The 26,825-nt window shown below is 45.8% G+C and overlaps 1 protein-coding gene and 11 non-coding genes across 12 annotated transcripts; 3 read left to right on the top strand and 9 right to left on the bottom strand.

Moving 5' to 3' along the window:
* Positions 1-410: 410 nt before the first annotated feature.
* LOC131705103 (reticulon-4 receptor-like 2) lies at positions 411-2,998 on the top strand (the record flags this gene model as incomplete). Its single annotated transcript, XM_059007313.1, has 3 exons — positions 411-635; positions 1,037-1,294; positions 2,041-2,998. Coding segments are annotated over 3 exons (1,314 nt in total), but the record flags the coding sequence as incomplete, so codon positions are not given.
* Positions 2,999-12,153: 9,155 nt separating this feature from the next.
* On the bottom strand, positions 12,154-12,227 carry trnai-aau (transfer RNA isoleucine (anticodon AAU)). The gene has a single exon. It is a non-coding gene; the product is annotated as a tRNA-Ile (tRNA).
* A 298-nt stretch (positions 12,228-12,525) lies between these two features.
* Positions 12,526-12,607, bottom strand: trnal-cag (transfer RNA leucine (anticodon CAG)). Its single transcript has one exon. It is a non-coding gene; the product is annotated as a tRNA-Leu (tRNA).
* A 678-nt stretch (positions 12,608-13,285) lies between these two features.
* On the bottom strand, positions 13,286-13,504 carry LOC131705379 (small nucleolar RNA U3). Its single transcript, XR_009310334.1, has one exon. It is a non-coding gene; the product is annotated as a small nucleolar RNA U3 (small nucleolar RNA).
* Positions 13,505-15,654: 2,150 nt separating this feature from the next.
* Positions 15,655-15,736, top strand: trnas-aga (transfer RNA serine (anticodon AGA)). The gene has a single exon. It is a non-coding gene; the product is annotated as a tRNA-Ser (tRNA).
* Positions 15,737-15,906: 170 nt separating this feature from the next.
* trnai-aau (transfer RNA isoleucine (anticodon AAU)) lies at positions 15,907-15,980 on the bottom strand. Its single transcript has one exon. It is a non-coding gene; the product is annotated as a tRNA-Ile (tRNA).
* A 299-nt stretch (positions 15,981-16,279) lies between these two features.
* trnal-cag (transfer RNA leucine (anticodon CAG)) lies at positions 16,280-16,361 on the bottom strand. Its single transcript has one exon. It is a non-coding gene; the product is annotated as a tRNA-Leu (tRNA).
* Positions 16,362-17,039: 678 nt separating this feature from the next.
* Positions 17,040-17,254, bottom strand: LOC131705443 (small nucleolar RNA U3). Its single transcript, XR_009310399.1, has one exon. It is a non-coding gene; the product is annotated as a small nucleolar RNA U3 (small nucleolar RNA).
* A 2,154-nt stretch (positions 17,255-19,408) lies between these two features.
* trnas-aga (transfer RNA serine (anticodon AGA)) lies at positions 19,409-19,490 on the top strand. The gene has a single exon. It is a non-coding gene; the product is annotated as a tRNA-Ser (tRNA).
* Positions 19,491-19,660: 170 nt separating this feature from the next.
* trnai-aau (transfer RNA isoleucine (anticodon AAU)) lies at positions 19,661-19,734 on the bottom strand. Its single transcript has one exon. It is a non-coding gene; the product is annotated as a tRNA-Ile (tRNA).
* A 298-nt stretch (positions 19,735-20,032) lies between these two features.
* On the bottom strand, positions 20,033-20,114 carry trnal-cag (transfer RNA leucine (anticodon CAG)). The gene has a single exon. It is a non-coding gene; the product is annotated as a tRNA-Leu (tRNA).
* Positions 20,115-20,792: 678 nt separating this feature from the next.
* Positions 20,793-21,007, bottom strand: LOC117395825 (small nucleolar RNA U3). Its single transcript, XR_004543736.3, has one exon. It is a non-coding gene; the product is annotated as a small nucleolar RNA U3 (small nucleolar RNA).
* Between the last annotated feature and the right edge of the window lie 5,818 nt (positions 21,008-26,825).

Raw genomic sequence — 26,825 nt, 5'->3', positions numbered from 1 at the left:
GACATACACACACACACACACACACACACACACACACTCATTGACAGTGTTCTTCTCTATTCATTGTCTTCCCTGAATTATAGAAGGCGTTCCTGTTTTTCCGAGTATTCGGGTTCCTCTATAAATGTCACCAAAGTTTCCGAGCCTCTCTCTGAGTGACTGTTCGCCCAGTCAGTTCTGTTATGTGCTGAGAATATTATATCATTGGGTCAATCGGGGTCAGGGGTCACTCTTAGAGAGATCTATGACAGACAACTGAATAAATGTTCATTGAGACATGACTTCAAATCTGTCTGTATATTGGTTTATCTGCCTTTCTGTCTTGTCTGTCATTCTGTTTATCTATCAGTCTATCTCTCTCCCCTCCCTTCTGCTCTCTCACACTCTCTCCTCTCTCTCCCCACGCAGGCTCGGTGTCTGTCTGGCTGTTGCTCTGGCTGGCAGTCTGCTCCCCTAGCCCTGCCTATTCCTGCCCCAGGCTGTGTGTCTGTTACCCCTCCCCGATGATGGTCAGCTGCCAGTCTCAGAACTTCTCGGCGGTGCCGGCCGGCATTCCCTATGACAGCCAGAGAGTATTCCTCCAAAACAACCGCATCACAGAGCTGCAGGCAGAGTCCTTCGGCTTCCAGACACAGGTACCGTCTTGCCCTGTTCACACTTCACATTTATGGGTAACCCCCTTTTCTCCCCCAATTTATAAATTGTTTTTAAGACTATGTCTGCCTCACCACTGCTGCTGCTGCTGCGATCTCCCCCGCAGTGACTCCTTCTCGGCTGGGAGAGGCTGGAGATAGACAAACACACTCAAGCTTTTGTCCTCCGAAACAACAACGTGCAAGCCCACACAATAATCTAAATGTAATTCAATTACATACTTATTTTGTTCATATATGTAGTCTTTTACAGAGTTTTTTAAACATACATATATAATTACAGGAAGGTAGGATGTTGGAGACAAATAGAAAATGTATGGGGGGGTCCATCTTTTAAGAGACACTATTTGACTGCCCACCTCTCTCTCTCTCCCTCTCATCAGGTCCTGTGGCTCTACTCCAACAACATCAGCTCCATCAAACCCGATTCCTTCAGCGACATGCGAGATCTGGAGGAGCTGGACCTGGGGGATAACCCCTCCCTGCGCACCCTCCATCCTGACTCCTTCCGGGGGCTGGACAAGCTGCAGAGCCTGCACATATACCGCTGCCAGCTGGGGACCCTGCCCGGAAACATCTTCAAAAAACTCTACAGCCTGCAGTTCCTTTACCTGCAGGACAACCTGCTGCAACACATCCAGGTGAGAGAGAGAGAGAGAGAGAGAGAGAGAGAGAGAGAGAGAGAGAGAGAGAGAGAGAGAGAGAGAGAGAGAGAGAGAGAGAGAGAGAGAGAGAGAGAGAGAGAGAGAGAGACCTCCTATCTAATACAGTGCGCCTCCAACCCTGCTCCTGGAGCCCCCCCCCCCCCATCCTATCTAATACAGTGCATCTCCAACCCTGCTCCTGGAGCCCCCCCCCCCATCCCTCCCATCCTATCTAATACAGTGTGTCTCCAACCCTGCTCCCGGAGAGCCCCCTCTATCCTATCTAATACAGTGCGCCTCCAACCCTGCTCCTGGAGCCCCCCCCCCCCCCATCCTATCTAATACAGTGCATCTCCAACCCTGCTCCTGGAGCCCCCCCCCCATCCCTCCCATCCTATCTAATACAGTGTGTCTCCAACCCTGCTCCCGGAGAGCCCCCTCTATCCTATCTAATACAGTGTGTCTCAATCCTGCTCCTGGAGAGCCCCCTCTATCCTATCTAATACAGTGTGTCTCAACCCTGCTCCTGGAGAGCCCCCTCTATCCTATCTAATACAGTCTGTCTCAACCCTGCTCCTGGGGGGGAAGGGGTGACAGGAGGCAGATACATACAGGAGAGCTATAACACAAATAATTTTAATTATATAATTTAACATACAACTTTTTGGTAGTACTGAATTTTCATGTGCCAAATATCAATCTCTGTCCCTCCCCTTCCCCCTCCCTCTCTCTCCCCCTCTCAGGACAATCTCTTCTCAGACCTGGTGAATCTCACTCACCTCTTCCTCCACGGCAACCAAATCCGAGTCCTGTCTGAAAATGTCTTCAGAGGGCTGGTCAACCTGGACAGGCTCCTCCTCCACGAGAACCGAGTGCGACAGGTCAACCGCAAAGCCTTCAGGGACCTGGGTCACCTCACCACCCTCTTCCTCTTCAACAACGCCCTAACAGACCTCCCTGCTTCGGCCCTCTCCGATCTCTCATCCCTGCAGTTCCTCAGACTCAACGAAAACCCCTGGAGCTGCTCCTGCCAGGCCCGCCCTCTCTGGGAATGGTTCCGTCAGGTCCGGATCTCCAGCTCCGAGCTCCTCTGCGCCGGTCCCGAGGAGAGGAAAGGTCTAGATTTGAGGTTCTTGAGAGAAATCGATTTCGCTCCCTGCCCCATGATGCCTTACTATCCGAGAGCCCGCGTCACTTACACCTTCAGCACCAGAACGAGATGGTGGTTCCCCAAATCGGGCAAGGCAAGCGGGGGGAATTCGGACAAATCTAAAGGCTTGGATGGAAAGAAAGGACAACAGCAAGACAACAGTTACATCAGTCCAGATAAAAGTCAAACCAAAAGTTACGAAGCTGAGTCCACATTGACGAAAGTTAAAGAGCAAGACTACTGGGAGAAATATGAAAACGAAGACTCCACTATTCGTTGTTACAAGTTGGATTGTTTGAAAGAAGCAAACGGGAAGTCCAGAGGCGTTTGTCCAGACGCGTCCCTCTTTCTCCTCTCTCTCTCCCTCACTCTCACCCTCTCCCTCTCTCTCACCCTCCACTTTTTTTTTCCTGAAACCATGTGAAGAGCATTTGTGAATTTCCCCTTAAAGTCTATATTGAAAAGATATTACGATTCAATTACTGCTCTGCAGTGTTGAGTTTCCTATAGACCAGCTCTGCTCTGAAACTGCTGTGCGATAATGAGTCTTATTAAAACTGCTGTGCGATAATGAGTCTTATTGAAACTGCTGTGCAATAGGGAGTCTCATTGAAACTGCTGTGTGATAGGGAGTCTTATTGAAACTGCTGTGCAATAGGGAGTCTCATTGAAACTGCTGTGTGATAGGGAGTCTCATTGAAACTGCTGTGTGATAGGGAGTCTTATTGAAACTGCTGTGCGATAGGGAGTCTTATTGAAACTGCTGTGCGATAATGAATCTTATTAAAACTGCTGTGTGATAATGAGTCTCATTAAAACTGCTGTGTGATAGGGAGTCTTATTGAAACTGCTGTGCAATAGGGAGTCTTATTGAAACTGCTGTGCAATAGGGAGTCTTATTGAAACTGCTGTGCGATAGGGAGTCTTATTGAAACTGCTGTGCGATAATGAGTCTTATTAAAACTGCTGTGTGATAACGAGTCTTATTGAAACTGCTGTGCAATAGGGAGTCTTATTGAAACTGCTGTGCAATAGGGAGTCTTATTGAAACTGCTGTGCAATAGGGAGTCTTATTGAAACTGCTGTGCGATAGGGAGTCTTATTGAAACTGCTGTGCGATAGTGAGTCTTATTGAAACTGCTGTGTGATAGGGAGTCTCATTGAAAGTGTTTGAGAGAGACCCAGTGAAAGCACTGTTTTAAAAGGAACTAATCTAAAAAGTTATATAAAAAAATGAAATGTTGTCTTTCCTATAGACTCGCTCTGTACAGCTCTGCAGTGTTGATCTGTCTTTCCTTTTAACCTGCTCTGTACAGCTCTGCAGTGTTGAGTTTCCTATAGACCTGCTCTGTGCAGCTCTGCAGTGTTGAGTTTCCTATAGACCTGCTCTGTGCAGCTCTGCAGTGTTGAGTTTCCTATAGACCTGCTCTGTGCAGCTCTGCAGTGTTGAGTTTCCTATAGACCTGCTCTGTGCAGCTCTGCAGTGTTGAGTTTCCTATAGACCTGCTCTGTGCAGCTCTGCAGTGTTGAGTTTCCTATAGACCTGCTCTGTGCAGCTCTGCAGTGTTGAGTTTCCTATAGACCTGCTCTGTGCAGCTCTGCAGTGTCGAGTTTCCTATAGACCTGCTCTGTGCAGCTCTGCAGTGTTGAGTTTCCTATAGACCTGCACTGTGCTGCTCTGCAGTGTTGAGTTTCCTATAGACCTGCTCTGTGCAGCTCTGCAGTGTTGAGTTTCCTATAGACCTACTCTGTGCAGCTCTGCCGTCTTGAGTTTCCTATAGACCTGCTCTGTGCAGCTCTGCAGTGTTGAGTTTCCTATAGACCTGCTCTGTGCAGCTCTGCAGTGTTGAGTTTCCTATAGACCTGCTCTGTGCAGCTCTGCCGTCTTGAGTTTCCTATAGACCTGCTCTGTGCAGCTCTGCAGTGTTGAGTTTCCTATAGACCTGCTCTGTGCAGCTCTGCCGTCTTGAGTTTCCTATAGACCTGCTCTGTGCAGCTCTGCAGTGTTGAGTTTCCTATAGAACTGCTCTGTGCAGCTCTGCAGTGTTGAGTTTCCTACAGACCTGCTCTGTGCAGCTCTGTTCATAATGAATTACAAATTACACTTCTTTTAAAGTGTTTTGCCTTTTTTTCCCAGTTTTATGTCTCTCTCTCTCTCTCTCTCTCTCTCTCTCTCTCTCTCTTTGACTTTCTTAATTGCTATGAAAATCACTACAAAATATTCTGCAACTGTTTTAAGATGTTTAAAGATTATATATATATACAAAATGTGTTTCAGATGTTACAATTTGAAACTGTTTTCTTTTTACTTTGAAATTGCATGTATTTTATTTAATTTCAGTGCAAAATGACTATTTTTTTTTTTTTTGAAGGGACTGATCCATTTAGGTGCAGTCAAAGAGAGGGGTGAGGGAGTTTGGACTAGTAATAATACTTTAATAATAATAATAATAATAATAATAATAATAATGATAATAATATGCACAATAGCCTTAGACCAATCACCCCATATACTAACTATAATGGACTGTTCCGTGTTACTTTGTACTTTTTTTTTAAAGGTGTTGGATTGCCTGAATTTGTGTAATTTTAGGAATTTGTTTATAAAGTTGTGTATTGATTTTTTCATTTATGTATTTATTTGTTTATTTTGTTCATTCATTTTCATAAGTGTTAGATCTCAGGAATTTAAGATTTACAACATTTTTATGGATTTTAAAAACAGCACTGTACTGCACTGGGGATCTGAGAGCCAGCTAATTCAATACAGTCCAGTCTAATCTAACAGCACGGCACTGTACTGGGGATCTGAGAGCCAGCTAATTCAATACATTCCAGTCTAATCTAACAGCACTGTACTGTACTGGGGATCTGAGAGCCAGCTAATTCAATACAGTCCAGTCTAACCTGACAGCACAGTACTGTACTGGGGATCTGAGAGCCAGCTAATTCAATACAGTCCAGTCTAATCTAACAGCACTGTACTGTACTGGGGATCTGAGAGCCAGCTAATTCAATACAGTCCAGTCTAATCTAACAGCACTGTACTGAACTGGGGATCTGAGAGCCAGCTAATTCAATACAGTCCAGTCTAATCTAACAGCACTGTACTGTACTGGAGACATGAGAGCCAGCTAATTCAATACAGTCCAGTCTAATCTAACAGCACTGTACTGGGGATCTGAGAGCCAGCTAATTCAGTACAGTCCAGTCTTATCTAACAGCACTGTACTGGAGATCTGAGAGCCAGTTTATTCAATACAGTCCAGTCTAATCTAACAGCACTGTACTGTACTCATGATCTGAGAGCCAGCTAATTCAATACAGTCCAGTCTAATCTAACAGCACTGTACTGTACTGGGAATCTGAGAGCCAGCTAATTCAATACAGTCCAGTCTAATCTAACAGCACTGTACTGTACTGGGAATCTGAGAGCCAGCTAATTCAATACAGTCCAGTCTAATCTAACAGCACTGTACTGTACTGGGGATCTGAGAGCCAGCTAATTCAATACAGTCCAGTCGAATCTAACAGCACGGTACTGTACTGGGGATCTGAGAGCCAGCTAATTCAATACAGTCCAGTCTAATCTAACAGCACTGTACTGGGGATCTGAGAGCCAGCTAATTCAATACAGTCCAGTCTAATCTAACAGCACGGTACTGTACTGGGGATCTGAGAGCCAGCTAATTCAATACAGTCCAGTCTAATCTAACAGCACTGTACTGTACTGGGGATCTGAGAGCCAGCTAATTCAATACAGTCCAGTCTAATCTAACAGCACAGTACTGTACTGGGGATCTGGGAGACAGCTAATTCAATACAGTCCAGTCGAATCTAACAGCACTGTGCTGTACTGGGGATCTGAGAGCCAGCTAATTCAATACAGTCCAGTCTAATCTAACAGCACTGTACTGTACTGGGGATCGGAGAGCCAGCTAATTCAATACAGTCCAGTCTAATCTAACAGCACGGTACTGTACTGGGGAACTGAGAGCCAGCTAATTCAATACAGTCCAGTCTAATCTAACAGCACTGTACTGTACTGGGGATCTGAGAGCCAGCTAATTCAATACAGTCCAGTCTAATCAAACAGCACTGTACTGTACTGGGGATCTGAGAGCCAGCTAATTCAATACAGTCCAGTCTAATCAAACAGCACTGTACTGTATTGGAGACATGAGAGCCAGCTAATTCAATACAGTCCAGTCTAATCTAACAGCACTGTACTGGGGATCTGAGAGCCAGCTAATTCAGTACAGTCCAGTCTTATCTAACAGCACTGTACTGGAGATCTGAGAGCCAGTTTATTCAATACAGTCCAGTCTAATCTAACAGCACTGTACTTTACTGGGGATCTGAGAGCCAGCTAATTCAATACAGTCCAGTCTAATCTAACAGCACTGTACTGGGGATCTGAGAGCCAGCTAATTCAATACAGTCCAGTCTAATCTAACAGCACGGTACTGTACTGGGGATCTGAGAGCCAGCTAATTCAATACAGTCCAGTCTAATCTAACAGCACGGTACTGTACTGGGGATCTGAGAGCCAGCTAATTCAATACAGTCCAGTCTAATCTAACAGCACTGTACTGTACTGGGGATCTGAGAGCCAGCTAATTCAATACAGTCCAGTCTAATCTAACAGCACAGTACTGTACTGGGGATCTGGGAGACAGCTAATTCAATACAGTCCAGTCGAATCTAACAGCACTGTGCTGTACTGGGGATCTGAGAGCCAGCTAATTCAATACAGTCCAGTCTAATCTAACAGCACTGTACTGTACTGGGGATCGGAGAGCCAGCTAATTCAATACAGTCCAGTCTAATCTAACAGCACGGTACTGTAATGGGGAACTGAGAGCCAGCTAATTCAATACAGTCCAGTCTAATCTAACAGCACTGTACTGTACTGGGGATCTGAGAGCCAGCTAATTCAATACAGTCCAGTCTAATCAAACAGCACTGTACTGTACTGGGGATCTGAGAGCCAGCTAATTCAATACAGTCCAGTCTAATCAAACAGCACTGTACTGTATTGGAGACATGAGAGCCAGCTAATTCAATACAGTCCAGTCTAATCTAACAGCACTGTACTGTACTGGGGATCTGAGAGCCAGCTAATTCAATACAGTCCAGTCTAATCTAACAGCACTGTACTGTACTGGGGATCTGAGAGCCAGCTAATTCAATACAGTCCAGTCTAATCAAACAGCACTGTACTGTACTGGAGACATGAGAGCCAGCTAATTCAATACAGTCCAGTCTAATCTAACAGCACTGTACTGGGGATCTGAGAGCCAGCTAATTCAGTACAGTCCAGTCTTATCTAACAGCACTGTACTGGAGATCTGAGAGCCAGTTTATTCAATACAGTCCAGTCTAATCTAACAGCACTGTACTTTACTGGGGATCTGAGAGCCAGCTAATTCAATACAGTCCAGTCTAATCTAACAGCACTGTACTGGGGATCTGAGAGCCAGCTAATTCAATACAGTCCAGTCTAATCTAACAGCACGGTACTGTACTGGGGATCTGAGAGCCAGCTAATTCAATACAGTCCAGTCTAATCTAACAGCACTGTACTGGGGATCTGAGAGCTAGCTAATTCAGTACAGTCCAGTCTTATCTAACAGCACTTTACTGGAGATCTGAGAGCCAGTTTATTCAATACAGTCCAGTCTAATCTAACAGCACTGTACTGTACTCATGATCTGAGAGCCAGCTAATTCAATACAGTCCAGTCTAATCGAACAGCACGGTACTGTACTGGGAATCTGAGAGCCAGCTAATTCAATACAGTCCAGTCTAATCTAACAGCACTGTACTGGGGATCTGAGAGCCAGCTAATTCAATACAGTCCAGTCTAATCTAACAGCACGGTACTGTACTGGGGATCTGAGAGCCAGCTAATTCAATACAGTCCAGTCGAATCTAACAGCACTGTGCTGTACTGGGGATCTGAGAGCCAGCTAATTCAATACAGTCCAGTCTAATCTAACAGTACTGTACAGTACTGGGGATCTGAGAGCAAGCTAATTCAATACATTCCAGTCTAATCTAACAGCACGGTACTGTACTGGAGATATGAGAGCCAGCTAATTCAATACAGTCCAGTCTAATCTAACAGCACTGTACTGTACTGGGGATCTGAGAGCCAGCTAATTCAATACAGTAGAGTCTAATCTAACAGCACTGTACTGTACTGGGGATCTGAGAGCCAGCTAATTCAATACATTCCAGTCTAATCTAACAGCACGGTACTGTACTGGAGATCTGAGAGCCAGCTAATTCAATACATTCCAGTCTAATCTAACAGCACTGTACTGTACTGGGGATCTGAGAGCCAGCTAATTCAATACAGTCCAGTCTAATCTAACAGCACGGTACTGTACTGGTGACCTGAGAGCCAGCTAACAATACAGTCCAGTCTAATCTAACAGCACTGTACTGGAGATATGAGAGCCAGCTAATGCAATACAGTCCAGTCTAATCTAACAGCACGGTACTGTACTGGAGATCTGAGTGCCAGCTAATTCAATACAGTCCAGTCTAATCTAACAGCACGGTACTGTACTGGAGATCTGAGAGCCAGCTAATTCAATACATTCCAGTCTAATCTAACAGCACTGTACTGTACTGGGGATCTGAGAGCCAGCTAATTCAATACAGTCCAGTCTAATCTAACAGCACGGTACTGTACTGGTGACCTGAGAGCCAGCTAACAATACAGTCCAGTCTAATCTAACAGCACTGTACTGGAGATATGAGAGCCAGCTAATGCAATACAGTCCAGTCTAATCTAACAGCACGGTACTGTACTGGAGATCTGAGTGCCAGCTAATTCAATACAGTCCAGTCTAATCTAACAGCACGGTACTGTACTGGTGATCTGAGAGCCAGCTAATTCAATACAGTCCAGTCTAATCTAACAGCACTGTACTGTACTGGGGATCTGAGAGCCAGCTAATTCAATACAGTCCAGTCTAATCTAACAGCACTGTACTGTACTGTACTGGACATTTTGGTAGGGGCTTTGTTCACATGCGACAATTGACAAGCTCTTACCAAGATGGCAGCCCAACAACAAACAGAAAAAAAACGAGAAAATATTTTAACTTTTGTCATTCTTTTAACAAAAAAAAAACATTCCGTGTTGTATTGTGTTGTATTTTTGTAAAAAAAACAAACATGTTGAATAAATGCTTTATTTAAAAAAAAAAAAAAAAACTAAAAAAACATCTTTTGTGTTTCCTCTTTTCAAGCAAAATCCAATGGGACTTTATTTGATTTCATGCCAAACACACATACATCAAATATATTTCTGTCAATAAAAACATAATTCTTAAAGGTGATTAAATTAGTTTTATCTTTTCTTAATGAATGTCTTTTAAATTTGTAAAATTATAACCCATTAAAATAGAACAAATCTACAGAAATTAATGCATTTGTCGCTCGTTACCCTTTTTCATTTTTTATTATTATAAAGTCCAGCCACTGTAAAATATCAGAAATTATCGCGATCGCTAAAACCCAGCCCATCACTGATGCATCATGGGAACAAAGAACAGTCGTTTGAATTTGAATACGAATATATTCAATATTTGACCAAAAAAGAGGGGATATGGCAGGAAGACAAGTAAGAGAATAATCTTTTTTTATTGTATTTTCTTAATTAAACAGAAAATAGGAAACTTTTTTTTTTCTCAGCGTCTTTTCTGTGTTTTCAACGTGTTGTGTTGTCAGGTTACCATACACACTTAACTCGCTCAGTCAAAAATAGATTTTTTGAAGCTTAACTATTTAATTTTTTTGTTGTAATATTTAAAAAAATCTCCCAATTTGGAATATCCAATTGTTTTGTTTATGGCGCTGCTGCAACTTCCCGTATCGACTCGGCAGAACGAAGACTCATCATGCGCATCCTCTGAAACAAACGCCGTCAGCCACCCTCCTCTTGTCACACTGCAACAGCAAAGACAACCGCACCTGGCTGTAGCGGTGTTGGAGGAAACGCAGTTCCGCCCACAACTCGCAGACAACCGGTCGCCACAGGAGTTGCTGGAGCTTGTTGAGACAATGATTACCAAGCTGACCTAAGACAACCCAACCCGGGTAGCAGTCGGCCAACTGTGCGCCGCCCCCTCGGAGATGGCATAGTCTGGATTGGAACCAGCGATCTCCAGGCTATAGGGCACACGCTGCATTTCAGATGAAGCGCCTCAGCTGGATGCGCCATTCTCCCCCCAACAATTCAGCAATTCAGTAGGCTACATTTGACAAGTTCAGGTAATCAATGCAGTGTTTTTCACTAGTTTTCTGTTAGGTTCTCATCTGTTTTCTTTCTCAGTATTAGCCGTGATTTCCTGGAAAATGTGACAGTGGCGACCTGCAAGTTTGGTCCATCCATAATTAAATACTCTACTGCAGTTACTACTTGCTCTTAAATATAACTCTATTTAATGTATTGCAGCTGCTCTTATTTAAACTGCCTTTACATTGATTTCCGCATTCCATTTTGCACTTGTTATTCGTCCGATTTGATCTCCATTCTGCTTCCAAGCTGATGGCTGGGAAGCCTATTGTTTCTGTTAGGATTAATATTATAGACTAACTTTTTTGTAACAACTGTTCCTCTGGAAACTACCACACTCTCTCCCTCCTCCTCAGCTAAGATTCGGAGTCACCCTGGACCCCTGCCTCTCTTATTCCCAGCACATCTCCACTCTGGCACGCACTTGACGATTCTTCCTGAGCAACATCCGAAGAATCCGACCCTTCCTCACCAACTATGCTTCCCAGCTCCTGGTCCAGGCCCTGGTACTCTCCTGCCTAGACTACTGCAACTCCCTCCTGGCTGGCCTCCCTGTGTCCGCCACCCGTCCGCTCCAGCTCATCCAGAACTCTGCTGCCTGCCTGGTGTTCTCTCTGCCTCGCTTCGCCCACGCTAGTCCACTACTCCAATCGCTCCACTGGCTCCCGATCACCACTCGCATCCAGTTCAAGACTCTTGTACTAGCCTACAGATGCCTTGACCAGACTGCACCCAGCTACCTCCAGACCCTCATCTCTCCCTACACCCCCACTCGACCTCTCCGCTCCGCCTGCACTAGAAGACTAGCTCTACCACCGCTACGCTCCCCTGCCTCCAAAGCCCGCTCCTTCTTCACCCTTGCTCCGCAGTGGTGGAATGACCTTCCTACAGATGTCAGGACTGCCCAGTCCCTGACCACATTCCGGCGCCTCCTTAAGTCTCACCTCTTCAAAGAGCACCTGTAGAACTCCTCTGTTTGTATCCTGGGACACTATCACCCTTCATGTAAATGTGCTTTATTTTGCTCTTATCAGCCCCTATTTTACTGCATTTAATCCTGTACTTCAGAATACTGTAATCTGCCAAGTTTTTAACCTGTAGTACTTTGTATTTACTCACATCCTGATGTAACTATCACTATTTAATCATATACTGATGTAACTGTCACTATTACCTGCTGTATTATTGAATTGTGGTTTGTCAAACTTGTACTTTACTTGAACAAAAGTTATTGTATTTCTTGCTCTTATTGTATTACTTGTATTGTAACGCTTGAAATGTTTTTGCTTACGATTGTAAGTCGCCCTGGATAAGGGCGTCTGCTAAGAAATAAATAAATAATAATAATAATAATAATAGTAACACTCTGCTGTGTTTAAAGAAGAAAAGCCATGGCCCGTACGGGGATCGAACCCGCGACCTTGGCGTTATTAGCACCACGCGCTAACCAACTGAGCTAACCGGCCACACACTCAAAGCTTGTTACTAGAAGCCGAGGAAAATAAGTCCTGCGGACATTATGATTGTTCTACTAAGATGTTCTCATGTTAAACTCAACAATAACACATTCAAAGTATCGGAAAGGCATAATTAGAGGCCTCGTCATAATGAGGCAGTTTAACAGTGTGAAGGATGTGGTGAGGTGCAGGCTTGCGGTGACTTTCTCTCATTTAACGACCTTGTGATTCGAATACTAACAAGAAAAACAAATCAAATTACAAAGCATTCGGTGGACGTTTTAAGAAATAAATGAACAAAAAGGTTTGTCAGAAGTGGGATTCGAAACCACGCCTCCAGAGAGACTGCGACCTGAACGCAGCGCCTTAGACCGCTCGGCCATCCTGACTTACACCGACGACTTTGCCCAACACTGCAGTACACTGCTGAACCTCCCATGTCTGACGCTACAGTAAATCACCTGGGGTGTGTGTGAACTTATTCTTTATCTGTTTATATTAAGGAGGGCGACCTGTTTCGTCGCATTCTATATGGGATCACAAGGACACTCCTCTTACAGACAGAAAATATACGGCAAACAGAGCGATCGCTTCACGGTTAGAAACAAATCAGAACAGTCTGTTAGCAAATTAACTTCATGAAAAAACCACACAGGCATTACATAAATGTTACAGATATGTTTCGTAGACACAAAAGTTGTAACATAATTGAGTACATTTGTAAACTATCCGCCAGTAACAGACATTATCTCACATTATTTCTAGTTTCAAACGCATTAACACAGGCGGCACAATTACGACATGGAAAAAATCCAGTATATTTGTCCAGTACACCGAGATCTCTCGAACGTTTCAACGAGTCAGCCCTTAATAAACACTGTCCGTGTTCATTTCTGTGTATATGACATTGTCTATACACACTACCTGTCATGTAAGCCTATTGGTATCAAACCAATCACAATTAATGTGATCCGTTTTTCCGGTCAGATTGATAGTTTTAATCAATCGTCGAAAAAGCAGCAGTGCTTTGCAACTGTAGTTCGTCTTGCGTATCTTTTGGTAAGATACCCACTCAGAACGTGTCCGCTTCCTCCAGCCCCCTAAGGAACACTGGAGCGGTCATCAATAACAGGGAGCAGTTGGCCAAAAAAAAAAAACACTCGCTTTCTCCTTCACGCTCAAAAACGAACACTCTCACTCTTCCTCGTGGATAGCGAGTCCAAACACTATATAAACGCATTTCACTGGCAAATCACTATAGAAATGATCCCGGAAAGTATTGTTTTATGGGCAAGTGGCCGACCGTCTCCCTCCAACTCTGAGTGGCACCGGTAGCTGTGCCGCTGACAAATAAACATGAGCTTTCATATAATGCAATTGCTGTTGCCCAGTGAGGTGTTACAACAACATTTCAAACTCATTCCACACTGCAGGCGGTTAAAAGCTTAATTGGGTTCAAGTTTCTCGTATGATTTAAAAAGTAGGAGCCAGTTGCCTCATTTGCATTGTCTGCCTTCCTCCTTTGCACTGTGAAGTCTATCAAATTTGTGCTTAAAATCTGAATACGATTCCCATTTGAATCGTATATATTTGGTTTCCATTTTAGCTCTATGCATACACACTGTTCTGTCGAGCTCCCAGGGTGTTATCTAATAAAACACGATAATCGGTTAGCACATTCGGCTGTTAATCGAAATTTTGGTGTTTCAAGCCCACGCAGAGATGAAGCTTTTTGCATTTCTTTATCGCATTAGAAAATGGCACTATAATACGTTTTTATTTCCTCCAATTACACTGAAGAAAAAATGTGCTGTTTTTTTAATTCAAAAAATTAATTACTAAAAAATAACCCTAGTCGTGCTGTTTACAAAACCCGCTATCGAAGCAGAGACCGTTACAGTCTAATGCTCTCCCAAAAGAGCTATTTCAGCTTGACGCGATTTTGCTATCGAGACAGCATTCTTTTCGTCAATCGCCTTTTTGTCAAGCCAGTAAACCTGCATGTAATGAGAAACGTTCAACAGTTCGGAAACACCACAATAGAATCCAATGCCTTTGCAAATGTGTTTCCAAACTGTTAGTTTTTCTCCCAAATGCGGTTTCTCAAAAAATGGTTAATGCCTACTTTTTATTATTATTATTACTTTTTCCAGAGTAAGACCAAAAGGCAAACATCCAGGAAATATTTAAACACTGCTACAGCGCTTGAACTGTCTCAACAAACGTTTAGCTCTAAAACGTGTACATTAAAAATCTATTAACATCTTTAACACAATCATCTGTGTTCCAATAGCGGTTAATCCACATGGTGATCAATAAAGTGAATGCTGGCTTTGTTCACATATTGGCAAGATGTTTTCACGATTCACGCATATTCTGAACAAGCACACTAGAATATGGTAATGAAAGGACAGGAAAATAACTGCTTTATTGGCTCTGGTCTTGTAGCGTCACCTTGATTACTGTCTGTAAGAAAGTGGCATTAATCAAAAACCTAATTATGTAAGGTTCCCAATGCGCAAATACGCAGCATATTTAAATTTCTTCACAATCTTAAATCTTCCCACATGAATGTCAAATACGTACTGACAAGTACGGCCCTTTCCCAATGTAACACTCTGCTGTGTTTGAACACCAACGTTGGCTTGGATATGATGTATTAAACCACGATACTATTGTTCCCACTTTCTTTATTACTACCAAATGTGCTTTTCATGTCAGCCCTTGTGGCCTAATGGATAAGGCACTGGTTTTCTAAGCCATGGATTGTGGTTTCGAGTCCCACCTGGGGTGTGATTTTGTTATAGGAGGCTGTGTGTTCCAGTGGTTAAAGATAAAGGGCTTGTAACCAGGAGGTCCCCCGGCACAAATCTCACCTCAGCCACTGACTCATTGTGTGACCCTGAGCAAGTCACTTAACTTTCTTGTGCTCCGTTTTCGGGTGAGATGTAACTGTAAGTGACACTGCAGCTGATGCATAGTTCACACACCATAGTCTCTGTAAGTCGACATGTATAATAAAAACGAACATAATTATGGTATGTTTTATTAGCATGTGATATTTTGTAGATCTTGTTATCTGCTAAGTCCGCTCACGCTAGCCAGAACGTGCTCGAGTGCTATGGCAACAGCCGTGAAGCAAGTCAATTTTTCAGTTGAAATAAAAACTACTTTGTTTTTGTGGATGGGGGTGTTTTTTGAAAAGATCAGTTAAATAGCTACGTATTTTGAAATAAAGATGTATTCATTATTATGAACGTTAACAAAAATTATATTGTATTTACATTTCCCACGTGTGCTTGCCTTGTACAAATCTGACAGTTTCAACAAAGGCATTTGACTTCGGTTCATTAGTTAGCCTATACTGCCATCTACAGCATTACTGCGGGTTTCGTTTACTTCTTTTGGACATTTTCACAGATAATTGAGCGAGCATGTAGTCGTGGCCGAGTGGTTAAGGCGATGGACTAGAAATCCATTGGGGTTTCCCCGCGTAGGTTCGAATCCTGCCGACTACGTAAGCTTTGTTTTTAATTGATTGTATGTGTTCATTGTTAATACATGTTTAAAGCTCAGGAAGTCTGAAATATTACTGGTTGTACTTCATATCGCTTCGGTTAATTTTGTTAAAGATTGTTCATTTTGGCACCATTACAAATGCTGTGGTTTCTTTAAAAAAGAAAAGCCATGGCCCGTACGGGGATCGAACCCGCGACCTTGGCGTTATTAGCACCACGCTCTAACCAACTGAGCTAACCGGCCACACACTCAAAACTTGTTACTAGAAACCGAGGAAAATAAGTCCTGCGGACATTATGATTGTTCTACTAAGATGTTCTCATGTTAAACTCAACAATAACACATTCAAAGTATCGGAAAGGCATAATTAGAGGCCTCGTCATAATGAGGCAGTTTAACAGTGTGAAGGATGTGGTGAGGTGCAGGCTTGCGGTGACTTTTTCTCATTTAACGACCTTGTGATTTGAATACTAACAAGAAAAACAAATCAAATTACCAAGCATTCAGTGGACGTTTTAAGAAATAAATGAACAATAAAGATTTGTCAGAAGTGGGATTCGAACCCACGCCTCCAGAGAGACTGCGACCTGAACGCAGCGCCTTAGACCGCTCGGCCATCCTGACTGACACCGTCGACTTTGCCCAACACTGCAGTACACTGCTGAACCTCCAATGTCTGACGCTGCAGTAAATCACCTGGGGTGTGCGTGAACTTATTCTTTTTCTGTTTATATTAAGGAGGGCGACCTGTTTCGTCGCATTCTATATGGGATCACAAGGACACTCCTCTTACAGACAGAAAATATACGGCAAACAGAGCGATCGCTTCACGGTTAGAAACAAATCAGAACAGTCTGTTAGCAAATTAACTTCATGAAAAAACCACACAGGCATTACATAAATGTTACAGATATGTTTCGTAGACAAAAAAGTTGTAACATAAATGAGTACATTTGTAAACAATCCGCCAGTAACAGACATTGTCTCACATTATCTCTAGTTTCAAACGCATTATCACAGGCGGCACAATTACGACATGGAAAAAATCCAGTATATTTGTCCAGTACACCGAGATCTCTCGAACGTTTCAACGAGTCAGCCCTTAATAAACACTGTCCGTGTTCATTTCTGTGTATATGACTTTGTCTATACACAATACCTGTCATGTAAGCCTATTGGTATCAAACCGATCACAATTAATGTGATCCGTGTTTTCAGTCAGATTGATAGTTTTAATCAATCGTCGAAAAAGCAGCAGTGCTTTGCAACTGTAGTTCGTCTTGCGTACCTTTAGGCAAGATACCCACTCAGAACGTGTCCGCTTCCTCCAGCCCCCTAAGGAACACTGGAGGGGTAATCAATAACAGCGAGCAGTTGGCCAAAAACAACACTCACTGTCTCCTTCACACTCAAAAGCGAACACTCTCACTCTTCCTCCTGGATAGCGAGTCCAAACACTTTAAAAACGCATTTCGCTAGCAAATCGCTATAGAAATGATCCCTGAAAGTATTGTTTTATGGGCAAGTGGCCGACCGTCTCCCTCCAACTCTGAGTGGCACCGGTAGCTGTGCCGCTGACAAATTAACAGGAGCTTTCATATAATGCAATTGCTGTTGCCCAGTGAGGTGTTACAACAACATTTCAAACTCATTCCAGACTGCAGGCGGTTAAAAGCTTAATTGGGTTCAAGTTTCTCGTATGATTTAAAATGTAGGAGCCAGTTGCCTCATTTGCATTGTCTGCCTTCCTCCTTTGCACTGTGAAGTCTATCAAATTTGTGCTTAAAATCTGAATACGATTCCCAGTTGAATCGTGTATATTTGGTTTCCATTTTAGCGATATACATACACACTGTTCTGTCGAGCTCCCAGGGTGTTATCCAATAAAACACCATAATCGGTTAGCACGTTCGGCTGTTAATCGAAAGGTTGGTGTTTCAAGCCCACGCAGGGATGATGCTTTTTGCATTTCTTAATCGCATTAGAAAATTGCACTATAATACGTTTTTATTTCCTCCAATTACACTGAAGAAAAAATGTGCTGTTTTTTTTTTAATTCAAAAAATTAATTTAAAAAAAAACCCCTAGTCGTGCTGTTTGCAAAAACCCCGGTATCGAAGCAGGAACCGTTACAGTCTAACGCTCGCCCAACTGAGCTATTTCAGCTGGACGCGATTTTTCTATCGAGACAGCATTCTTTTCGTCAATCGCCTTTTTGTCAAGCCAATAAACCTGCATGTAATGAGAAACGTTCAACAGTTCGGAAACACCACAATAGAATCCAATGCCTTTGCAAATGCGTTTCCAAACTGTTAGTTTTTCTCCCAAATGCGGTTTCTCAAAAAATGGTTTTGCCTACTTTTTAGTATTATTATTACTTTTTCTAGAGTAAGACCAAAAGGCAAACATCCAGGAAATAGTTAAACACTGCTACAGCGCCTGAACTGTCTCAACAAACGTTTAGCTCTAAAACGTGTACATTAAAAATCTATTAACATCTTTAACACAATCATCTGTTTTCCAATAGCGGTTAATACACATGGTGATCAATAAAGTGAATGCTGGCTTTGTTCACATATTGGCAAGATGTTTTCACGATTCACGCATATTCTGAACAAGCACACTAGAATATGGTAATGAAAGGACAGGAAAATAACTGCTTTATTGGCTCTGGTCTTGTATCGTCACCTTGATTACTGTCCGTAAGAAAGTGGCATTAATCAAAAACCTAATTATGTAAGGTTCCCAATGCGCAAATACGCAGCATACTTAAACTTCTTCACAATCTTAAATCTTCCCACATGAATATCAAATACGTACTGACAAGTACGGCCCTTTCCCAATGTAACACTCTGCTGTGTTTGAACACCAACGATGGCTTGGATATGATGTATTAAACCACGATACTATTGTTCCCTCTTTCTTTAGTACTACCAACTGTGTTTATCGTGTCAGCCCTTGTGGCCTAATGGATAAGGCACTGGCCTTCTATGCCAGGGATTGTGGGTGGGAGTCAAATCTGGGGTGTGATTTTGTTATAGGAGGCTGCATGGTCCAGTGTTTAAAGATGAAGGGCTTGTAACCAGGAGGTCCCCCGATACATATCCCACCTCCGCCACTGACTCATTGTGTGACCCTGAGCAAGTCACTTAACTTTCTTGTGCCCCGTTTTCGGGTGAGATGTAACTGTAAGTGACACTGCAGCTGATGCATAGTTCACACACCCTAGTCTCTGTAAGTCACCATGTATAATAAAAACGAACATAATTATGGTATGTTTTATTAGCATGTGATATTTTGTAGATCTTGTTATCTGCTAAGTCCGCTCACGCTAGCCAGAACGTGCTCGAGTGCTCTGGGAACAGCCATGAAGCAAGTCAATTTTTCAGTTGAAATAAATAACTACTTTGTTTTGTGGATGGGGGTGTTTTTTTGAAAAGATCAGTTAAATAGCTACGTATTTTGAAATAAAGATGTATTCATTATTATGAACGTTAACAAAAATTATATTGTATTTACATTTCCCACGTGTGCTTGCCTTGTACAAATCTGACAGTTTCAACAAAGGCATTTGACTTCGGTTCATTAGTTAGCCTATACTGCCATCTACAGCATTACTGCGGGTTTCGTTTACTTCTTTTGGAGATTTTCACAAACAACCGAGCGAGCATGTAGTCGTGGCCGAGTGGTTAAGGCGATGGACTAGAAATCCATTGGGGTTTCCCCGCGCAGGTTCGAATCCTGCCCACTACGTAAGCTTTGTTTTTAATTGATTGTATGTGTTCATTGTTAATACATGTTTAAAGCTCAGGAAGTCTGAAATATTACTGGTTGTACTTCATATCGCTTCGGTTCATTTTGTTAAAGATTGTTCATTTTGGCACCATTACAAATGCTGTGGTTTCTTTAAAGAAGAAAAGCCGTGGCCCGTACGGGGATCTAACCCACGACCTTGGCGTTATTAGCACCAGGCTCTAACCAACTGAGCTAACCGGCCACACACTCAAAGCTTGTTACTAGAAGCCGAGGAAAATAAGTCCTGCGGACATTATGATTGTTCTACTAAGATGTTCTCATGTTAAACTCAACAATAACACATTCAAAGTATCGGAAAGGCATAATTAGAGGCCTCGTCATAATGAGGCAGTTTAACAGTGTGAAGGATGTGGTGAGGTGCAGGCTTGAGGTGACTTTCTCTCATTTAACGACCTTGTGATTCGAATACTAACAAGAAAAACAAATCAAATTACAAAGCATTCGGTGGACGTTTTAAGAAATAAATGAACAAAAAGGTTTGTCAGAAGTGGGATTCGAACCCACGCCTCCAGAGAGACTGCGACCTGAACGCAGCGCCTTAGACCGCTCGGCCATCCTGACTGACACCGTCGACTTTGCCCAACACTGCAGTACACTGCTGAATCTCCAATGTCTGACGCTACAGTAAATCACCTGGGGTGTGCGTGAACTTATTCTTTTTCTGTTTATATTAAGGAGGGCGACCTGTTTCGTCGCATTCTATATGGGATCACAAGGACACTCCTCTTACAGAAAGAAAATATACGGCAAACAGAGCGATCGCTTCACGGTTAGAAACAAATCAGAACAGTCTGTTAGCAAATTAACTTCATGAAAAAAACACACAGGCATTACATAAATGTTACAGATATGTTTCGTAGACAAAAAAGTTGTAACATAATTGAGTACATTTGTAAACAATCCGCCAGTAACAGACATTGTCTCACATTATCTCTAGTTTCAAACGCATTATCACAGGCGGCACAATTACGACATGGAAAAAATCCAGTATATTTGTCCAGTACACCGAGATCTCTCGAACGTTTCAACGAGTCAGCCCTTAATAAACACTGTCCGTGTTCATTTCTGTGTATATGACTTTGTCTATACACAATACCTGTCATGTAAGCCTATTGGTATCAAACCGATCACAATTAATGTGATCCGTGTTTTCAGTCAGATTGATAGTTTTAATCAATCGTCGAAAAAGCAGCAGTGCTTTGCAACTGTAGTTCGTCTTGAGTACCTTTAGGCAAGATACCCACTCAGAACGTGTCCGCTTCCTCCAGCCCCCTAAGGAACACTGGAGGGGTCATCAATAACAGGGAGCAGTTGGCCAAAAACAACACTCACTGTCTCCTTCACGCTCAAAAGCGAACACTCTCACTCTTCCTCGTGGATAGCGAGTCCAAACACTTTAAAAACGCATTTTGCTAGCAAATCACTATAGAAATGATCCCTGAAAGTATTGTTTTATGGGCAAGTGGCCGACCGTCTCCCTCCAACTCTGAGTGGCACCGGTAGCTGTGCCGCTGACAAATTAACAGGAGCTTTCATATAATGCAATTGCTGTTGCCCAGTGAGGTGTTACAACAACATTTCAAACTCATTCCAGACTGCAGGCGGTTAAAAGCTTAATTGGGTTCAAGTTTCTCGTATGATTTAAAAAGTAGGAGCCAGTTGCCTCATTTGCATTGTCTGCCTTCCTCCTTTGCACTGTGAAGTCTATCTAATTTGTGCTTAAAATCTGAATACGATTCCCATTTGAATCGTGTATATTTGGTTTCCATTTTAGCAATATGCATACACACTGTTCTGTCGAGCTCCCAGGGTGTTATCCAATAAAACGATAGGTTGCGGATGCAACCCCGGTTCCCTGAAAGAGAAAATAACCATCAAGGTATGGGACATTGCCGTCAGGCAGTAGGGATTGGCTGAGCTTTATGTCAAAGCTGCCGATAGGCCTCCGCGCAAGCTGCCGTGTAAGCCCGCCCCCCTGGGAGCTTACTATACACAGCGCGTGGAGAGTCACTTCCTCTTTTGCCCTTCAGGCCGTGAAGGCCTCCAGAGCGACCTGGCGGCTTGATGGTTATTTTCTCTTTCAGGGAACCGGGGTTGCATCCGCAACCTATCGTTCCCTTTCAAGTCGAAAATAACCATCAAGGTATGGGAACAGTGTACCCAAGCCGTCGCGAGGGAGGATTCTCGGCAGTAGGACAGCCTTACGTCATAACGCAACTGCGTAGGCAGTACATCTACACATATGCGGAGCTGCGCCTCAGCGTCTATGCTCGCAATGACACCTGTCCCAAGGTGGAATAGTCACACCATATTGTCAACCACTCTAGACGTCCGCAACCTGAGGCGTCATAGAGTGCAACACAGATGCTCCAAATGACGGAGCAGAGGATTCCAGTACATTTAACCGGTAGAACCTCGTAAATGTATGAGTTGTAACCCAACTGGCTGCAGCGCCAATGTCAGACATCGGCACCCCTCTAAAGAGGGCCCAGGATGTTGCCATACCCCTAGTGGAATGTGCCTTCAACTGCCCTGGTGGCGGAAGGCCCATAGTATCATATGCTAACTGAATAGCATCCACTATCCAATGAGAAAGGCGTTGCTTAGACAGCGGCTGACCCAAAGTTTTAGAACCATGGCATATGAACAGCTGTTCTGTTTGCCTCACAGTCTTTGTGCGATCAATATAACACCTCAATGCCCGCACAGGGCAGAGCATGTGTAACCGCTCTTCCTCTGGGGAAGAAAAAGGAGGAGGATGGAACGCCATCAACTCGACTGTTTGGTTCATGTGAAACGGGGATATTGAGGCAGGACCTTGGGTAAAAAGGCCGGATTTGGACGCATGGAGACCTTAGAACCGTCTCCTGCGAAACGAGTACATGATGGATGCACCGAGAGTGAATGTAACTCGCCCACACGTTTTGCTGATACCACTGACAGCAAAAACGCAGTCTTAATAGACACGAACTTCATATCCACACTGTGGAGAGGATCGAACGGTGCCTTGGTAAGGGCTTCTAGCACCACATCAAGGCTCCAAGACGGTAAACTGGTCGACCTTGGAGGCCGCAAGCGTCTTGCGCCCTTTAGGAACTGAGATGCCAGGAAATGGCAACCAGGTGATAACCCGTCAATGCGTACATGGCAAGCCGAAATAGCGGCCAAATACACTTTAAGTGTAGAGGGAGACTTACCCTCATCTAACAGCTTCTGCAGAAACTGTAATATCACTGCCATAGGGCAGGAGACCGGGTCATGGCCCTCAGCCAGACACCAACTCTGAAACAATTGCCACTTATACGCATATTGCGACCGAGTAGAGGGCGCTCTCACACTCTGAATGGTGGATATAACCGCCGTCGAAAGCCCTAAGGCTGACAGGCGCTCCCGCTCAGGGGCCAAGCCCATAGCTGCATGAGCTTGGGGTTCGGGTGCCATAGCCCTCCTTGGGCTTGGGACAACAGGTCCGCTCGCAGAGGGAGCTCCCTCGGGCGACCGTGCAACAACTGCACTAGACTCGGGAACCATATCCTCCGAGGCCACCGAGGAGCGATCAGGATCACTGTCGCTTGCTCTACCCTGACCTTCTCCAAGAAGGCGGGGAGCATCGGAATCGGTGGAAATGCGTACAGGAGCCCTGGCGGCCATTCGTGAGCCAGTGCATCGACTCCTAGGGGGCTGTCGAGGTCCTTCACCGAGAACCATAGGGGGCAGTGCGTGGTCTCACGCTCTACCACCCGAGGGTGAAGATGCCATTCGCCTGCAAGAGGACCTCCTCTGGACAGGAGATCCGCTGCGTAATTGACTCTGCCCGGTAGGTGAACCGCCCGCAGAGAGGCTAAACGCGGTTGAGCCCAAAGCAACAGCCGTGTTACCAACCGGTGAAGACCGGGGGACCGCAAGCCGCCCTGGCGGTTGATATACGCCACTACCGTGGTGTTGTCTGACCGCACTAACACGTGCTTGCCTAGAAGCACTGGCAAGAAGTGCCGCAGGGCAAGGTCCACCGCTCTGAGTTCCAGAGCATTGATGTGGGCCGACCTCCAGGGTCCTGACCACACTCCGCGAGTCCCCGACCCGTTCCAGACTGCTCCCCAACCTTGGTTGGAAGCGTCGGTCGTAATAACCTCCCTTCGGAAGATGGGACCCAAGCGTACACCCTGGCGGATGTTCGACGGAACTTTCCACCAGCGCAGTGCTTCCCAGCAGGTTCGGGATACCCTCAACCTGCGGTGTTTGTCTCTCCGCGGATGCAACGCGAAGGCATTGAACCAGGCCTGCAGAGGTCTCTGGTGTAGTAAGCCCAAAGGAAGGGCTTGCGAGGCAGCAGCCATCAACCCCAGCATGCACTGACACAGCTCCATGCTGACTGTTTCTCTCAACCTGAATAGGGAGAGACACCGCTCCAGTGAGGCAACTCTTTGTGTCGACAGGGTCGCTTCCATGGACACAGAGTCCAGATGCAGACCCAAGAATTCGGTCTGTTGGCTCGGCACGAGGCGGCTCTTTTCTGAATTGACCTTCAGACCTAGCCGCTGAAGATGGTCTGTAACCATCACTGTGTGCTGTGCCAACTGCTCCTTTGACTGCGCGCAGACGAGCCAGTCGTCCAGATAGTTCAGCAGTCGGATGCCTTGAGCCCGCAAGGGGGCTAAAATGGCGTCCATACACTTCAAAAAGGTTCGAGGAGCTAGAGACAGGCCGAATGGCAGGACACAAAACTCGTAGACCCTGCTCTGAAATGCGAAACGTAGGTACTTCCTGTGACCCGGACAGATGGGAACGTGAAAGTATGCATCTGTGAGGTCTACGGTGGTAAACCAGTCGCCCTGCCGGACAGACTGGACAATGTGCCTGTGCGTAAGAATCTTGAACGACAACACCCGTAGGTATTTGTTCAGTAGTCGCAGATCTAAAATAGGGCACTTTTTTGGCACTAGGAAGTACTTGGAGTAGAACCCCTGGTCGGTCAGAGCAGGGTCTACTAGTTGAATGGCACGCTTCTTGAGCAATGCCTGTATTTCTGCATTTAGAGCTGAGGACTGAACCGAGTCCTTCACTGCAGTTACCCCCACTCCCCTGAAGGGGGGGGGGGGGGGTTAACCGGAATTGAAGGGTGTACACGGTGAGTATAGTCTTGCGCACCCAGATGTCGTTGGTGCATTGTTGCCAGAACAGAAGCTGTGTAACAGTGTAGGGGTGGGTTAATGGCTGCCAGGGTTTCTCAGGGCTGCTTAGGCTGCACTCGCTCACGAGGGGCCTGACCAGAGCCACGAGGGCGTGGTCTGCTACCTCCTCTGGGGCGCCACCCTCCACGCTGCGGTCTTGCAAACGCAGGTTGGCTGCGTGCTGAAACCCCCAAAGGGGCGGTTTTACTGCCCTGTGGGTGCACTTGCTGCTGCGGCGGCGCCCTGCGCCATTGGCGCTCCTGCGGCCGCCTTGGCTGGAAAGGCTTGCTTGGCCACATCTTAGCCAACTGCTGCGACGCCTCACGCGCCTTGACGGAGCGTTGCAGCATCTCCTCCACCGCTGGGCCAAACGTGTGCCCCGGGGATATAGGAGCATCTAGCAACGGGGCCTTATCAGGCTCCTGTACACTGGCCTGTGAGAGCCAGAGCTGCCTCCTTGCCACTACAAGGGAAGCAATGCTCCTGCCCTGTGCTCGCACATTCAGCTGAGCCAGCTTAACCAAAAGCTGTGCAACTGCACCCAGCTCGGTTCTAAGTCCGACAGATGGGGACTCAGGCAGGTCGCGAATCAGCGCCGCCTGGTAGAGTGTCAGGAGGCTGGCCACGTTAGACAGTCTAACTGCCTCTGTAGCCGCGGCATAACCCTTTTTTAGGTGGGCCTCCGTAATCCTACACAGCCTGTTAGGGCAGGAATGGTCCTTAGCCAGCCCCGATAATGTCGGCGCCTTTACTAGCACGGCGAACGCGGCGCCCACTGGCGGAAAGGACGCTAATCCAGCTTCGCTCGCCCCGTGCATGGTAAAAGCCGAAGCCTTGCGAGAAGTCGCCGGGGCGGAGGCCGGGGCTCCCCAGGTGGACTGCACCTCCTTAATAAAATCCGGGAATGCCGGGAGCATCCTGGACTGAAGCGGCGGAGCCGATGGCAACTCAAATAAAGAGCGTCGTGTTGGCTCTGACGCAGGCCAATCCACGCCTAAGTGACGGGCTGCCCTCTCCACCACTGACCAGATAGGGTCATTAGTATCCAGCACTTCAGGGTCGTCCTGCCCAGAGTGCTGGGATGCCACCTCAGGCTCTGTGTCCTCAAAGAGCGGGTCTGCATCAGATGCGTCCCTTGAGACAGCATCTGCGTCCCACTCTACTTCCTGGGGCACTGGTGGAGGAACCGTCAGCTGACTAGTGCTGGGTCCGGTTACTAGCTCTGGGGCCCGAGGCGCCACATTTGATAGGGTCATAAGGAGGGATTGTTGTCCCATCATGAGCTCCATAAATTGTGACATCTTGGAGGTGAGCTCAGCCACCCCAGATGTGTCCTGGTAACGCCTACCCCTCAGAGGGGAGCGAGAGTGCCTTCTCCGGCAAGGCGATCGAGACCTGGATCGAGACTCCCGACGGGGGCGTGCCCCGCGAGAGGAGGGACTAACGGGAACTTTCCCGAGCACGCCTGGCTGGAGATCTCTGACCAGCTGTAAGCTGGGAAGATGGGCTCAGAGGGAGCTGAGACGTCGCCGGCAGCGACACGATCGATGACGGTGGGGCCGAGACGGTGTGGGACGAGCCCAAGGATGGGGAACGACCTCCAACTGCCTTCCTCGCTCTCTGGCGAAGGGTGCGTGTCTGAAACCCTGCACATAGCTGGCAGTATGCCCTATCTGCCAGGGCAGATGCGGCATGGTCCGGCCCCAAGCATGCGACGCAGTCTTCATGAGGGTCGCTGGCAGGCAACTTGGCCTGACAGGTCACGCAACGGTGGAACCCAGACATAGTAGAACGCCGAAGCGTCTAGTATTGACGTCAAGCACCAAAGAGTGTGCGTCGAGCACTGTCACGTCAAACGCCGAGGTGCGCGCGTCGGACGCCTAAGCGTCAGACACCAAGCATCGAGCACCTGAAGTGCGTGCGTCAAGCGCCGCCGCGTCGAGCGCCGAGGTGCGTGCGTCGAGGGTGCGTGCGTCGAGCACCAAGCGCCGAAGCGTCGAGCACCGAGGTGCGTGCGTCGAGCGTCGAGGGTGCGTGCGTCGAGGCGCCAAGCGTCGAGCACCGAGCGTCGAGCGCCGAAGCGTCGAGCGTCGAGCACCGA

This window comes from Acipenser ruthenus, chromosome 35, assembly GCF_902713425.1.
Source record: "Acipenser ruthenus chromosome 35, fAciRut3.2 maternal haplotype, whole genome shotgun sequence".
Taxonomy (NCBI): domain Eukaryota; kingdom Metazoa; phylum Chordata; class Actinopteri; order Acipenseriformes; family Acipenseridae; genus Acipenser; species Acipenser ruthenus.
This window is presented reverse-complemented; position numbering and strand designations above follow the sequence as displayed.